This window comes from Bufo bufo, chromosome 3 (assembly GCF_905171765.1).
Source record: "Bufo bufo chromosome 3, aBufBuf1.1, whole genome shotgun sequence".
In the NCBI taxonomy this organism is placed as follows: Eukaryota; Metazoa; Chordata; class Amphibia; order Anura; family Bufonidae; genus Bufo; species Bufo bufo.
This window is the reverse complement of record NC_053391.1, coordinates 581,052,181-581,069,790: the sequence shown is the minus strand read 5'-3', so window position 1 is coordinate 581,069,790 and position 17,610 is coordinate 581,052,181. Positions and strand designations below refer to the sequence as shown.

Here is a 17,610-nt window from a genome sequence, read left to right as displayed (position 1 = left end):
AAGCAGTCCCAGTCAACTGTTCCAGCACTCCCTGAGCCACGGAAGCCAGAAGTGTTACCCCTTCCTGCACCGGCTGTGGATCCCGGTCTGCAGCAAGCCACAGCCACATTCTCCAGGTTGACTGTCCGGCCTATACCTACAGTCACCGGTAGAGGTCGCTGGCGCACCACCGTCAACACCACTCTTAGCCACCAGCAGAGGCAAGATGTTCCTCTTATGAGGTTCAGAAGCTCCAGCAGTGACGAGGAGATAGACACCTACCTGTAGGGTGTCCCCATCAGTAAAGAAAGTCAACAAATGACATTGTTTGGGAGCCACGCCATGGACTGATAACCTGACGAGTGAGGACCGGTTGGCATGTTGTGTGATGTTTTAACCGTTTTTGTTCCAGGTTGCCAGTGTTGTCCTCATCCAGATGGTCATGTCAGTTAGGACTCCCCCCATTAGCACTTAACCCCCTCAACTCCAAGTTTAATGTTTTATCCCCTTTCTCAGGTTACCTGATAGCCTGCTGCTATTAACTTTTAACCCTTTGGATTACAATGAACTCTTTTGCCCTGTGGATTGCAAAGGACCTTTTTTTCAGATTCCAGAGGATTCTACTTCAAGCACTTTCAGGAAAACGGACTCAAGTTATTGTTGAGCCTATCCCTTGCACTTATAAGATTGCACTATTTTATAAAAATGTTTTATTGCAACATAAAAGCTTGCACTTTATAACTTATGTCATTGTAACCAGATTACAAATGTTATTTAATGTTCAAGATATCCTGCCCATTGTGTGTATTATCTCTCCAGGTGCCACAATGTGATTTTATGCACTAATCCAAATGATTGCACTTAACAAAAAATTTAGCAACTTACTAAAGTGTCTCTTTTTACAGCTCTTGTTCTCTCCCCCTTATACGGACTGTCATCATACGGACGTTGTACACCATGGCCTACACCCGGTGAAGTATACCCATAGGTACCCAGGGTAGGACCAAATGGTAAGTCCTGACAGGTCTAGTTTCACAGGTACCCCTGCTGCTTCGGGAATCGTTAGAAGCCCTAGGCTGCTCCTTCCCGCTTGTTAAATGTTCCGGATTGTTCCCATCCGGAGGTGTCTCATTCCAGGAGTGCACGGGATTAAAGACCCTCCTCCTGTGACATTGCCAGAAGACACGGAGACGAAGCATACCTCCCCTTCTGAGCCTTTTTTGCCTAAGGTAAGGCGCCTCAAGCCTTAGAGCCACTACTTAGCTTCCTCTTAGACATCATAGTGATTGTGCTATAAGCCAAATTTCTTCAGGCTATGATGCAGGGAAGGGACAACAGGATAACGCCACCCTTCTATTTGCGGGCTTTGCATTACACAATGGTAGGATTACGGAGTAAAGACACCCCCATGCTTTCTTTGATGTTTGACGGGTCCAGAACATACAAAGTCAGTCAGCGATGCATGCTTTGTGCAGTTATAGGTTCACTGGTTATACCAAGATAAGGAAACTGGTGTTGGACACCTTATGCTAGCGGGCAGGGACCTCGAGGAAACCGTTATATGTTTTGTCTATGTAATGTCTTATATGTAAATTCATGCAGCACGTTGTATTAATTGGGTACCCAGAGCTTATTCCTTTACCGCCTATCTTGCGCCGAGGACGGCTTCACTTAAAGTAAGCGGGTATGTAACATCCCAGAGTATGTCACTAAACTCTGACACCCGGCTTCATTATGTTAAGATGTGAATGTGTTAATATCTGATGTAATCTCACTGTGCATTGCCATGTATTTATCTGTATTTTATATATTTGCTGTAATTTCCATGTACACCAGCAGGTGGCAGCAGTATGTAGCAGATAGTCTGTAGGAAAGTTAGTATACCTAGGCTGGAATATACCATTCCAGGCTAGCTTCCCCCATCTGAGGAGGAGTGGAATGTGCCCACTCTTACTTCAGAGGGAGGACAGAAGGTTCTAGGCAGTGTACCAGCCACCCCCTGTTGGGGCAGGCTGCGTGAATAGGAGCTCCCAGAAACAGGGATCCCAACAAAGGATTCAGGCCTAACCTGAGGCCTAAAGCAACATCCCCAGCCTCAGTTCCTTACCTCAGCTGGATGAACAAAGAAAGCAGCAATTGCAGAACTTCTAGATCTCCAGGACGAAACGAATATTCCCTGCGAGCAGTCCTGTAAGTACAGATTCTAGCAACAAGGAGAAGATAAGTACCTCCATAGCTAGTCAGGCCCAAACTAAGCAGAACCCAAGACAGAGCAGAAGACAGATACCTGCCAGATCTATAGGCGCATGTTCAGATGCAGAATAGATATATATTATTCCTGCCACATATTGCCAACACCTGCTGGGACCCTAGACTATTGCTGTAATTGTATGGATCTAAAGCTGCATAAGATGATATCAAGTAAAGACAAGTTGGACCCTATTCTCTGTGTGGAATTCCATCATTCCTCCATTACTCCTATTTACAACACTCAATTTTGTTGCATGTGAGCCAGGATACAGGAGTCCGGCTGTACTAAGGTAGGAGACACCGTTGACACAATACAGAGACAATATCCCCCTCTGGCATTCCTAACCTAGTACGTGTGCTCATACCATCCTAAAGGGCCCTTTTACAGTACCTGCGCAAGCTGCAACTGGCGTCACGAACTTAGTTACACCTAAATCTGACCCACTGCATAGCAGCCCCAATGACCCAGTGTCCTGCTCATTGCAGGTCATCAATATTAAAGTCCCAAAAATCCCTTTAATGATACTAATACTCAGGGCCGGATTAAGAGCATCATGGGCCTGGTGCAGAAGATTTTAATGGGCCTTTTTATAGAAAATGAAAACACAACACAGAGCAACTTTTTATAGCACAAATAAAGTGTGAATTTACGCAAAATTACACATGTGAAAATACGCATGCATAAAGTTTGAAGTGTGAACGGGTCTACGTAATCCCATTCAAGTCTATTGGACTAAAGTTCATGCGTAATTTTGAAGCAGATTTACGCACGGGTTTGCGTGTGAAAAATCTGCTGTGTAAACTTAGCCTGTGAAAAATCTGCTGTGTGAACTTAGCCTAAGTGTACATCTCTGGCCACAGTTTAAATATACAGCCATCTATATAGATGGCTGTATTATGTATAGCCACCCCCCAAGGAGTTAACTAGTGCTGCTGGATATGTCATTCAGGAGCATGAAAAAGCTATTCACGACTTTTCCATGCTCCTGAATGGCATATGTGTTTATAAAAGCTAATCTATTATAAGCAGATATGCCATTGAGGAGCTTGGAAAAGATAGGTAGGCAAGAAATAGTCACCTAGCTTTTCCATGCTCCTGAATGGCATATCTGCTTATATGCATACATGTTTATAATAGCCAAGCTATTATATGCAGATCTGCCATTCAGGAGCATGGAAAAGCTAGGTGAGAAACAGTCACCTAGCTTTTCCATGCTCCTGAATGGCAGATCTGCCTTTAGGCATATCTGTTTGTAATAGCTGATCTATTATAAGCGGATATATCATTCAGGAGCATGGAAAAGCTAGGTGACAATTTCTCACCTAACTTTTCCATGCTATGCTCCTGAATGGCAAATCTGCCTTTAGGCATATCTGTTTATAATAGCTGATCTATTATAAGCAGATATGCCATTCAGGAGCATGGAAAACCTAGGTGATAAATAGTCACCTAGCTTTTCCATGCTTCGGAGTTGCAAATCTGCCTATAGGCATATCTGTTTATAATACCTGATCTATTATAAGCAGATATACCACTCAGGAGCATTGAAGAGCTAGGTGACTATTTCTCACTTAGCTTTTCCATGCTCCTGGATGGCATATCTGTTTATAGTAGATAAGGCTCAGCTATTATAAAGATATATATGCCTATAAGCAGATATGCAATTCAGGAGCATGGAAAAGCTAGGTGAAAAAAATCATCACCCAGCTTTTCCATGCTCCTGAATGACATGTATAAATTATACAGTATAATAGGTGAGGTGAGCCAATGCTGATTTACTTACCGCCTATGAGTTGTTTTCTGGGCAGTACACTGAAGGCTGCTGAACGCGACTCACCGCTGGCAGCACCCCTGACTCCACGCAGGAAGAATTCTGAACTTCCTGCGCGCAGCAGCCATCACGGTCTTTCACTTTACGGCATGGCCTAGGCCCCAGGGGAGGAGTCTGACGTGACGACGCAGCGCGGCGTGCACAGCTGACCTGTCACCTGACCTGATCTGTCAGCTGACACTGTCCTGGTGAGTTCTGTAAAGGGCCGGCCTGGGAGATTTCTCCTTGCGCGCCGGCCCTGTCATCATCTGACAGTCGGCACGGTTCGGTCCTACTAAAGGGCTGCGGGGCGGCCGCCAGGCAACCTCAGCGAGGCGGCCCATGCGGGCCTAGCTCCGGTTGGCCTATGCGGGCTGCTGGGCCTATTTTCATGCAGGGGCCTGGAGCTGCAGCTCCATCCGCCCCTACGTTAATCCGGCCCTGCTAATACTGATGTACTTTTCTTCACCTCTTGGCATTGTACTTTTTCCAGTGACATGTCTAGTAGAATACTTCAGTCTGTACGTGAGATATAAAAATATTTCTTGCAGAAATGCATGCAATCTAAATACATGCCAGCCAACCCAGGTCTTTATGCCATCTGTCAACCATCAGCAAGTTAATACAGGCAGTTTCCAATTAATAGTACAGCCATAAAACACAGACTTAGGGGCTGAAATAAGAGATAACTGAATGCGTGTAGGGTTATTAGCAGGAGCAAAATCAGTAACAAGTACGTAAAGGGGTTGTATGAGGTTAGAGAAAAGGATCTGCTTTACTTCCAGAAACAGCACCTCTCTTGTTCATGGACTGTGTCTGCTCTTAGTCTTACCAGGCAGGGTGGCATGGAAGATGGAAAGCACCAAGGTCTTGGTACTGAATGGCTGCTTGCTCATGTTTTTGAATACCGGGATGCAGAGTGTGACCATGATAAAGTACCCAAAAAACATACCGCCAAGAAACTATTGATATGGAGAAAATTAAAAACAGATTATTATATTTCACACCATACATTCTTTTTATCGTCACCTTAAAGGGATTTTCCGAGACTTTTATAATGATGAACTGTCCTCTGGATAGGTCATCAGTATCTGATCAGCTGTTTGAGAAGGCAATAGTGTTCGCAGTAGTGCCATGCCCTTCTCGCAGCTTTCCCTAGGCCATGTGATGTCACGTTCATCGGTCACATGGCCTAGGTGCAGCTCAGCCCCATTGAAGTGAATGGGGCTGAGCTGTGATACCAAGCACAGCAGCTATCAAATGGACAGCACTGTGTTTGGTGGGCAGAGAGAAGGCCACGGCACTCACAGGAGCACCGGTTACTTCTTAAACAGCTGATCAGCGGGGTCCCGGGTGTCGGACCCACACCAATCTAGACCTATCCTGAAGACAGGTTATCTAACTCCTAGAAAACCCCTTTAAAGGGAAAAAAAGAAGAGGGAACCAAGAAAATATTCACAATAATGGCTCCTTTAACAACTGAGACAATAATGTAACTTCAGTAAGTAAACTGCCTTTACCATATAACAAAGGTGCTTTAAATGGGTTGCCTCACTTCAGCAAATGGCATTTATCATGTAGATAAAGTTAATACCAGGCACTTACTAATGTATTGTAATTGTCCATATTGCTTCCTTTGCTGGCTGGATTCATTTTTCATCACATTATACACTGCTCACTTCCAGCGGTTATGACTATGTCACGCCCTGCCCTGTGGGTGTTCTGAGGAGATCTGTCAGAATTGCTGCACATGACTCGATCTGACAGTTTGTTTTGTTGTGGGTTTGAGCAGAACCCCACCTCCTCCCAGGTGTTGTTACTTACAGTTGTGTTCCAAATTATTCAACCCCCAATGCTGTAAAGGGTTTTAGGGAATTTAGTGTACATTTGTAATTGTGTTCAGAATGAAATCTTACAAGGACTTTTTAAAGAACCAAATGCAACTAAAATGACATCAATTGTTTTTGGAATACAGTATTAAATGGTTTTTTTTTGTGATTTCTTCATTGACACAATTATTCAACCCCTTAAAGACTACCACTCTTAAGAACAGAGGTTCATTCAAGTGTTTTTGATCAGGTATTGAAAACACCTGTGGATGTCAAGGAGCAGCAATCAAGCATAATAAGCAGCAATTAGGCAGATTTAAAAGGACTGTGATACTCAGCTCCTTCTAGACATTTACTGGTGTGTTTACAAACATGGTGAAGTCAAGAGAATGGTCCAGGAAGACAAGAGAAGAGGTGATTTCTCTTCACAGGAAGGGCAATGGCTATAAGAAGATTGCAAAGATGTTAAACATACCAAGAGACACCATAGGAAGCATCATTCGCAAATTCAAGGCAAAGGGCACTGTTGAAACTCTACCTGGTCGTGGCAGAAAGAAGATGCTGACTTCGACTGCTGTGTGCTACCTGAAGCGCAAAGTGGAGAAAAGTCCCCGTGTGACTGCTGAGGAACTGAAAAAAGATTTGTCAGATGTGGGTACTGAAGTTTCAGCTCAGACAATAAGGCGCACACTGCGTAATGAAGGCCTCCATGCCAGAACTCCCAGGCGCACCCCCTTGCTGTCTCCAAAGAATAAGAAGAGTCGACTGCAGTATGCCAAAAGTCATGTGGACAAACCACAAAAGTTTTGGGATAGTGTTCTGTGGACTGATGAAACAAAATTAGAACTGTTTGGGCCCATGGATCAACGCTATGTTTGGAGGAGGAAGAACAAGGCCTATGAAGAAAAGAACACCTTGCCTACTGTGAAGCATGGTGGGGGGTCAATAATGCTTTGGGGCTGTTTTGCTTCTACAAGTACAGGGAAGCTTCAGCATGTGCAAGGTACCATGAATTCTCTTCAGTACCAGGAGATATTGGATGAAAATGTGATGCAGTCCGTCACAAACCTGAGGCTTGGGAGACTTCTCGTTGGACCTTTCAACAGGACAATGATCCCAAGCATACCTCCAAGTCCACTAGAGCATGGTTGCAGATTAAAGGCTGGAACATTTTGAAGTGGCCATCGCAGTCACCAGACTTAAATCCGATTGAAGAATGGGCGAAGATACCCGTAGATCGCTGCAAGACACTTGTGTCAAGCTATGCTTCACGTTTAAAAGCTGTTATAACTGGAAAAGGATGTTGTACTAAGTACTAAGATTTAATGTCACTTGGGGGTTGAATAAAACTGATAATGATGTGAGCACAGAAAAGACATTTGTGGTTATTTCATTATAAATGTTATGTTATATTTGTCTGACTTACAAGTGCCTCTTTGATTTAATTGTAAACAAGATGACTGAAATGATGAAAATCAATGTCAAACTGGCCAAAACACTCAATTTCAGTGGGGGTTGAATAATTTTGAAAACAACTGTAGGTAATTGGTGAGGCCATTTATTCCTCTCTCTCCCTATAGCCTTTGCGGGTTAAAGTTCTGCCTTGTGTGAGCTCTGGAGGTTTGGTGGATCGTCTGCTCAAGCACATCTCTAGATAAGTCCTTTTCCCTTTTTCTTTTGTGTCTGATTTGACTGGGCCTCAAGGGAGACGCTGGCTCCTTCAGTTTTAGAAGGAGCTGGGTGTCTCTTTCCCTCTTCCCTACAGCCGAGGGTTTGGTTCAGTGTGTTATAATCTTAGGTACGTGGGCATGTGCATATCTACCATTGAGATATGCACATGGGCATAGCAGCTTAGGGAAAGTGTTTTAGGGATTGCTAGGAGGTGACCCCTTTGTTCCCTAGCATTTGGGGCCTAGTCAGTGGTTTTGTTTGCTTTGCCGTGTTCTGTTTCTTTCCCTTATCTTACCTACCGTGACAGACTACCCTGCAGTCTAGCAGCGGTGGCCGTGCTTGCACACTATAGGAAAAAGTCCTGGCACTCCCATGGTCCCGTCCACCAGAGAGGCTGTTTTTTTTTCCTATAGTGTGCAAGGACGGCCACCGCTGCTGGACTGCAAGGTGGTCATCACCGCTGGAAAAGAGCAGCAAAGGAGGCAATATGGATAATCACAATACATTAGTAAGTGCCTTGTATTAACTTTGTTTACATGATAAATGTAATTTGCTGAAATGAGACAACCCCTCAAAATACAGTCATGTACTAGATGCTATAAAGATACATTGCACACGTTACTCATGGGGTTTAATTATAATAGGATTTCCTTGCCTTGGCCCTCACTGATTAAACTATTTCATTGTTGTATTTGAATGGACCACAGCAATGCACATAAACCTATGCAACAGTGGGAGCCATTTTTCATTTAGTAAAAGATTAACGCCATTACAATACATGTAACTAAAGATATGGGATTATCTCTAGCACAGGGATCAGCAACCTTTGGCACTCCAAGTATTGGGATACTACAACTCCCAGCATGCAGCTTAGGCCTCTTTCACATGAGCGAGTTCCACGCATTGGACTCGCAGCCTGTGTCAGCGAGAGCACCCGTCCTGACATCCCGTCCTGTATAGCACTGACAGCATTATGTCAGTGTTATTCAATACATTAAAGAACTGTAGGGGTTACATAGCATCATAAATTAATATAATGCTATGCGACCCCGTCAGTGATGGAAGGTCAGGACGCATGCTCTCGCTGACATATGCTGCAAGTCCAATCCATGGAACTCACTCGTGTGAAAGAGGCCTTACACAGGTGTTCTTGTAACTCCCATAGAAGTGAAAGGAGTATTCTGGGAGTTGTAGATTCAAAACAGCTGGAGTGCTGGAAGGTGCTGATCCCTGCTCTAGAGCAACCAGCATCCCAATCATTAAATATATCATGACACTGGTTGGTACAGAGCCAGTTCTTCCCATCTAAGGCCTGTCTCAACTTATACCTTACCTGGGCAAAGTTCTTAGCCACATATTTCCACCTTATGTATGGTGTCCTGTGTGGAGGCAAAACAGAAGAGCGTGACACAATGTGAACCTGAGCGATTACAGAACACTTTGCACATTTTTATCTTGAGATAACATATAGATAATATGTTATGTATTTATAGCTTTTTTAGTTTCAAAGTGTCCTGAAAATATACTCCACAAGGCATCATAATATGTAACAAATGTTCACAATGTTGCCCAGATGTATATACATGTTCATAGTGTTCAGCCAGGCAGATGGGCAATCTTCAGCCATGTAGTCCGCCGAACATGCTGCCGTAAAACAATAGGGCCATGTGACTAAGTCTTCACTGCCTGGCCCTGTCAGTCAAAGTGGTGGGGGTGCAGCCGGGAAGAGAATTAACGGAGCTTCTATGTCCTATGACAATGCCCTCATTGCACCTAGAGTCTAATTTGCATAAAAATAAAAGGCTGATGTCTCCACATTGGGGGCATGGATTATAGCTGGCAGCATTCTCAAAGTGCAGCATTACTAAGTGACTCTGAGATATTCAGGAGACTAACTTAGAGATTTTCCACTGTAGCAGAACTTCAGCTGTGTTTTTGGTGGCTACTCAGACACTGCTTCAAAACAGCAGAACTTCAGCTGCGTTTTTGGTGGCTACTCAGACACTGTGCTTCAAAACAGCAGAACATCAGCTGTGTTTTTGGTGGCTACTCAGACACTGTGCTTCAAAACAGGTAAGGGATTTGTTAGACAGGTTTTTGCTATTGTCTGATTGCAAATGAGCATAGGGTGATCAAGGTGTTAAATTTGTTGTTGGGGGAGGAGCTCTTGTGGGAGTGTGTTTATATATAGCAACATAGTATTAGCTTGCCTAATTATAGCTTGCAGCATTCTTAAAGTGCAGCATTACTAAGTGCATCTGAGATATTCAGGAGACTAACTTATTTTTTTTTTTATCTTTTTTTTTTTCATTTCGTAAAAAAACATATTCATTCCAAACATATCAAATCAATAATCACATACTTCAATATCCGCAGGGAATAGTTACATTATAAAAATAAAGAATCCTTCGTCGATCCAGCCCTAAAGTAACCAGTTTTTTCATAATTCATCGATATTTTTTTACTTTTTTTACTATGGCCCTCCATCACCCGTTCTTCCTTGATCAGGTTATCAACTGCTTTTCTCCACTGACCCACTGTCGGAGGATCTACTTCTACCCATTTCTTAAGTATAAGAAGTCTAGCTTGAAATATCACTTTACAGAGAACCACACGTGTATCTCTATTTAAGTTCAGATGTTCAGTTGCCCCCAATAGGAGACTAGCTTAGAGCTTTTCCACTGTAGCAGAACTTCAGCTGTGTTTTAGGTGGCTACTCAGACACTGTGCTTCAAAACAGGTAAGAAATTTGTTAGACAGGTTTTTGCTATTGTCTTGATAGCTTTGATATGCAGGAGATACTCAGGAGGTAATCTGGAGGTGGATACAACCTAAAAAAGTAAGATTTGTTTGTTTAAAATCTTTCCCCTCTTTAAAATGGCAGACATGGTTCTGTGCAGGAATTGTTGCGCTTTTATTTCAGGTTCCACTCTTCGGTAGTTTGGATGCTGTCTGATCTGTAGACAGCTCTCCATAATACAGCAGGAAAACGCATTTTTGAAATCTCAGATTTGTAAATTAACTGTTAAACAAACTCAGGCTGGGAATGTTGCAATGCCACTGCCACAGAGGCCCCCTAGAAATGGAAGATGGGTTACTGCAGGTTCTGGTAGACTTAAAGTTGTGGATAGAAGACATGTCCCACAGTCTGTGGCTCTCCATAATTCATTTGTAGCACTTTCAGAGCGCAAGAGCAACATGAAGTATGGCTCAGGCACAGTGGGTGAGGAACAATCATCTTCTATGCCTAAAGTACTCGTATTTTTCGCCCTATAAGATTCACCGGCCCATAAGACGCACCTAGGTTTTTGGGGAGGAAAATAAGAAAAAATATATTTTTAACCAAAAGGTGTGCTGTGTGTTTGGTGGGTTTGGAACTAATGGTGGTCTGTGGATGGCACTATTACTGGAGATCTGTGGATGACGGACACTGTTATGGGGGGATCTTCGGATGACTGACACTGTTATGGGGGGATCTTCGGATGACTGACACTATTATGGGGGGGATCTGTGGATGGCACTGTTACAGGGGGGGATCTGTGGATGGCACTGTTACAGGGGGGGATCTGTGGATGGCACTGTTACAGGGGGGGATCTGTGGATGGCACTGTTACAGGGGGGATCTGTGGATGGCACTGTTACAGGGGGATCTGTGGATGGCACTGTTACAGGGGGGATCTGTGGATGGCACTGTTACAGGGGGATCTGTGAATGGCACTGTTACAGGGGGGATCTGTGGATGGCACTGTTACAGGGGGGATCTGTGGATGGTACTGTTACAGGGGGATCTGTGGATGGCACTGTTACAGGGGGATCTGTGGATGGCACTGTTACAGGGGGGATCTGTGGATGGCACTGTTACAGGGGGGATCTGTGGATGGCACTGTTACAGGGGGGATCTGTGGATGGCACTGTTACAGGGGCGATCTGTGGATAGCACTGTTACAGGGGGGGATCTGTGGATGGCACTGTTACAGGGGGGATCTGTGGATGGCACTGTTACAGGGGGGATCTGTGGATGGCACTGTTACAGGGGGGGATCTGTGGGTGGCACTGTTACAGGGGGATCTGTGGGTGGCACTGTTACAGGGGGGATCTGTGGGTGGCACTGTTACAGGGGGGATCTGTGGGTGGCACTGTTACAGGGGGGATCTGTGGGTGGCACTGTTACAGGGGGGGATCTGTGGGTGACACTGTTACAGGGGGGATCTGTGGGTGACACTGTTACAGGGGGGATCTGTGGGTGGCACTGTTACAGGGGGGATCTGTGGGAGGCACTGTTACAGGGGGGATCTGTGGGTGGCACTGTTACAGGGGGGGATCTGTGGGTGGCACTGTTACAGGGGGGGGGGGTCTGTGGGTGGCACTGTTATATATATGTGCCATCCACAGACCCCCCCACCCCATAACAGTGCCATCCACAGACCACCCCAGCCCATAACTGTGCCATCCACAGACCCCCCCAGCCCATAACTGTGCCATCCACAGACCCCCCCAGCCCATAACTGTGCCATCCACAGATGTCCCCCATAAAAATGTCATCCACAGATCCCCGCCGCTCCGGTATACTAATATAAGATGTCTTATTCAATTAATAGTTATTAAACATGCCCCCCAACTCCTAATAGTACCTTACATCCTAACAGCTTCTGTACAATGCCGGCAGGCAGGCCGGGCGGCCGGCGCGTCCCTCACTGACGTCACTTGCCTGCGCCGCCTGCTTCATTCATAAAGTAGGCGGCGCAGGCACGTGACATCAGGGAGTTACGCTGCCGCCCGCCCGGCCTGCATTCTACAGAAGCGGTTAGGATGTAAGGTACTATTAGGAGTTGGGGGCATGTTTAATAACTATTAATTGAATAAGACATCTTATATTAGTATACCGGAGTGGCGGGGCGGGGCTATACTATACTGACTGCACCGCCCCGCCACTATTGCCGGCCCCCAGCTTCTCCTCCCAGTCCCTCCCCGAGTCCCCACTCGCTCGTACATCGCAGCTTGCGATGTAAAACTGCAAGCATTCGCCCCATAAGATACAGGGGCATTTTCCCCCCATTTTGGGGGGAGAAAAAGTGCGACTTATGGGGCGAGAAATACGGTATGCGAGACTGCAGCCAAAGACAAAAAGGATAAGGTGAGGAATGATAGAATCACCCACCAAGAGCTGCTTACTATCATAAGAGGTGTGAGGAAAATGGTTTTGTGAGATGTCTCCCTGGTGCTACCGCTAGCAGGGATAGACGACGTATCCTTAATATTGTTAGGAAAGCAAAGCAGGAAAGGGAGGTAGATGTTATTGTCCATCTTGGGACAAATGATCTGGCTTACAATAAGGTTTCAAAGGTGAAGGAAGCTTTTCACACAATTGGTAATGATATAAGGGAGGTTGCATCGACTGTTTCATTCTCTGCAGTTTTGCCTGTGCATAACCTACAGCATGACAGGAAGATGCGCATTAAAGGGGTTGTCCGAGTTCTGAAAAAAAATAATATAGCACTGAATATCTGATATATAACTGAGCTAAGCAAGTTTTATGTAAAAAAAATATATATATTTCCTCATTTCCCTGGTTCTTTTCTGGCCCTTTGTTTACATGCAATAAAAACAACCTCTGCCCCTCCCCTTGCTCTGCTAATGGAGTGAATACAAGAGCTGCCCTGAGTGAAATGTCTGCCTGCTGGGAGACTCTGCAGCTTGTTGTATGTGTAGGACTACAAATCCCAGCTGTTTAATGACACTGCTAAGGGAGTGGATACAAGAGCTGCCATGAGTGCTGTGAGAAAACAGCAACTTGTAAGTGTAGAACTACAAGTCCCACTTATATAATGACACTGCTAATACACACGGGATCTTCCCCCTACCTGTAATGCTTTGCAGAACTTCTCTTTCAGCTCCTGTGCCCAGCATTTGTCTCCTCATTGCCTGCAGCTACACAGTAAACACTTCAGCCCTGAGTTTGTGCAGCTGAAGGGGTTAAGATTCCTAGGATAGAGCACACAGCCGGCAGTGAAGGGGGCGTAGCCAGCACAGTGACGTTTCGTTTACAGGCTTGTAAACGACCTTTATCAGAGCAGGGAGAGAAGCTGACATCACAGGTCATGTTACCCTCAGTGAAATCTGAGAAAGCAGCCACTGGAGATAAAGTGAGTGAATTGGAAAGCTGTTACATTTGCCCAGTTAGGAACATAGAAAGAACAAAAAAATAACTCGAATAACCCCTTTAAGGAATTCAATTTATGGCTTGGTGAATGGTGTCTGGCTTTGTGTCTCATGTTAGCTCTCGTTGGAATGGAAAAGAACTGTACAAGAAAGGGGGGCAAAAGAGTGATAATCCAGCAGTCCGACTGCCCCCCGGAACAATGCCAGAAATCATTCAGCGGGCATCCTGTCACAACGCCGGTCACCTGCGGTTTGCGGTTTTACCTTATCCGGCGGGCGGCGGTGCCATCGGGTCCCCATGCGGCTGTAGGGGGGACCCGATGGCATGGAAGGCAGCGTGATGCCTTCCTTAGGCATCTGCGCTGCCTTCCGGTGACGAGCCTGTGAGATCCAGCCCCCTGGATCTCACAGGCCGGAAGCTGTATGAGTAATACACACTGTATTACTCATACAGCCAATGCATTCCAATACAGAAGTATTGGAATGCATTGTAAAAGGGATTAGACCCCAAAAGTTGAAGTCCCAAAGTGGGACAAGAAATAAAGTAATAAAAGTTTCAAGTAAAAACAAACAAAAATGTCATTTTCCCCAAATAAAGTAAAAAAGAATAGGGAAAAAATAGGGAAAAAAAGATATTAGGTATCACCGTGTCCATATCGACCGGCCCTATAAACATATTACATGACCTAACCCCTCAGATGAACACCGTGAAAAATAAAAAATAAAAACTGTGCTAAATAAACAATTTTTTTGTCACCTTACATCACAAAAAGTACAACAGCAAGCGATCAAAAAGGCGTTTGCCCACCAAAATAGAACTAATCTAACCATCACCTCATCCCGCAAAAAATGAGCTCCTACCTTAGACAATCGCCCAAAAAATAAAAATAAACTATGGCTCAGAATATGGAGAAACTAAAACATCATTTTTTTGTTTTAAAAAAGCTGTTATTCTGTAAAACTTACATAAATAAAAGTATACATATTAGGTACCGCCGCGTCCATATCAACTGGCTCTATAAAAATATCACATGACCTAACACCTCAGATGAACACCGTAAAAATAAAAAAAAATAAAACTGTGCTAAATAAACAATTTTTTGTCACCTTACATCACAAAAAGTGTAATAGCAAGCGATCAAAAGGTCATATGCACCCCAAAATCGTGCCAATAAAACCGTCGTCTCATCCCACAAAAATCATACCCTACCCAAGGTAATCGCCCAAAAACTGAAAAAATTATGGCTCTCAGACTATGGAAACACTAAAACATGATTTTTTTGGTTTCAAAAAAGAAATCATTGCGTAAAACTTACATAAATAAAAAAAAGTATACATATTAGGTATCGCTGCATCCGTGACAACCTGGTCTATAAAAATATCACATGATCTAACTTGTCAGATGAATGTTGTAAATAACAAAAAATAAAAACGGTGCCAAAACAGCTATTTCTTGTTACCTTGCCTCAAAAAAAGTGTAATATAGAGCAACCAAAAATCATATGTACCCTAAATTAGTACCAACAATACTGCCACCCTATCCCATAGTTTCTAAAATGGGGTCACTTTTTTGGAGTTTCTACTCTAGGGGTGCATCAGGGGGGCTTCAAATGGGACATGGAGTCAAAAAAAAAAAACAGTCCAGCAAAATCTGCCTTCCAAAAACCGTATGGCATTCTTTACCTTCTGCGCCCTGCCGTGTGCCTGTACAGCAGTTTATGACCACATATGGGGTGTTTCTGTAAACTACAGAATCAGGGCCATAAATATTGAGTTTGGTTTGGCTGTTAACCCTTGCTTTGTTACTGGGAAAAATGAATTAAAATTAAAAATTTGCCAAAAAATTGAAATTCTGAAATTTCATCTCCATTTGCCAATAACTCTTGTGGATCACCTAAAGTGTTAACGATGTTTGTAAAATCAGTTTTGAATACCTTGAGGGGTGTAGTTTCTTAGATGGGGTCACTTTTATGGAGTTTCTACTCTAGGGGTGCATCAGGGGGGCTTCAAATGGGACATGGTTTAAAAAAAAAACAGTCCCGCAAAACCTGCCTTCCAAAAACCGTATGGCATTCCTTTCCTTCTGCGCCCTGCCGTGTGCCCGTACAGCGGTTTACGGCCACATATGGGGTGTTTCTGTAAACGACAGAATCAGGGCCATAAATATTGAGTTTGGTTTGGCTGTTAACCCTTGCTTTGTAACTGGAAAAAAATTATTAAAATGGAAAATCTGCCAAAAAAGTGAAATTTTGAAATTGTATCTCTATTTTCTATTAATTCTTGTGGAACACCTAAAGGGTTAACAAAGTTTGTAAAATCAGTTTTGAATACCTTGAGGAGTGTAGTTTATAGAATGAGGTCATTTCTGGGTGGTTTCTATTATGTAAGCCTCGCAAAGTGACTTCAGACCTGAACTGGTCCCTAAAAATTGGGTTTTTGAAAATTTCTGTAAAATTTCAAGATTTGCTTCTAAACTTCTAAGCCTTGTAACATCCCCAAAAAACAAAATATCATTTCCAAAATGATCCAAACATGAAGTAGACATATGGGGAATGTAAAGTAATAACTATTTTTGTAAATATTACTATGTATTATAGAAGTAGAGAAATTGAAACTTGGAAATTTGCAATTTATTTATAAATAAAAATGATTTTTTTTTTTACTTCATTTTACCAGTGTCATGAAGTACAATATGTGGCATAAAAAACAATCTCAGAATGGCCTGGATAAGTCAAAAGCATTTTAAAGTTATCAGCACTTAAAGTATTTGCAAAAAATGGCCAAGTCCTTAAGGTGAAATAGGGCTGAGTCCTTAAGGGATTAATGGGAGTAATGACGGGGATATAACAATACCAGGGTTCTCTATATATAGGAAAGACAGAGAAGGCAAGAAAGGGGAGGGATGGCCCTGTATGTGTATCTAATTTAATACAAGTTAGCGAGACCAATTTAGAGTCAGTTTGGGTTACGTTGCAGCTTGATAATCATAAGGTAAGTTGTGTAGGTGTGATATATAGACCACCTGGCCAAGTCAAAGAATTAGATGATCTACTAGTTGAGGAAATAGGTAAAATGACATTGAAAGGGGAAGTTATCATTATGGGAGACTTTAATCTTCCTGATTATAACTGGAAAACCAAAATAGCTAGTTCTGCCAGGAGTACAGATATTCTAAATTCCCTACTGGGATTATCTCTATAGCAAGTAGTTGAGGAGCCAACCCGGAAGGAGGCCATTTTAGATTTAGTATTCACAAATGGGAATTTGGTATCTGATATTACTGTAGGGGAAAGCTTGAGATCTAGTGATCACCAGTCAGTGTGGTTTACTATAAGTATAGTGACTGAGTCACACCACACAAAAACAAAATTTTTAGATTTGAGAAAAACTGACTTTTCTAATTTTAGATTAGTGGTATACGAGTCCCTATAAGATTGGAATAGTTTCAATGGAGTCCAGGAGAAATGGAACTACTACTGTTGAAGGCAACAGATAATTGCATTAGGCTTGTCAGTAAAAGCAACAAAAAAAGGAAGAGACCACTGTGGTACTCAGCAGAAGTGGACAAAATCATTAAAAAATAAAAGATAGCATTTAGTAATTATAAAAATAAAAAAAAAGATTAGGCAGAGAGGGCAAGCATGTTATAAGAGCTTCTAAAGCACAGGCAGAAGATAAATTAGCTCAGTCAGTGAAGAAAGGCAATAAGACATTCTTCAGATACATAAATGAAAAAAGGAAACTAAAACAAGGAATTACCAAATTAAAAACAAAAGAAGGAAGGTATATGGAAGAAGATAAAGAACTAGCTGACTGCCTCAATTAATAATTCTGTTCAGTTTTTACAAAGGAAAATTAAGGAAAAGGACCTCAGTTAGGAAGGAAGACTAATTAATCTTTTGATGCATGTG

The 17,610-nt window shown here is 43.2% G+C and overlaps 1 protein-coding gene across 1 annotated transcript in view; it reads right to left on the bottom strand.

Moving 5' to 3' along the window:
* Positions 1-17,610, bottom strand: part of SOAT2 (sterol O-acyltransferase 2) — a 118,861-nt gene that overhangs the window by 22,483 nt on the left and 78,768 nt on the right. The window contains exons 9-10 of the mRNA XM_040425790.1: positions 8,874-8,919; positions 4,873-5,002 (exon numbers count right to left, since the gene is read on the bottom strand). Of these exons, the coding sequence (XP_040281724.1) occupies positions 4,873-5,002; positions 8,874-8,919 (176 nt within the window). The remainder of the gene's footprint in view (positions 1-4,872; positions 5,003-8,873; positions 8,920-17,610) is intronic.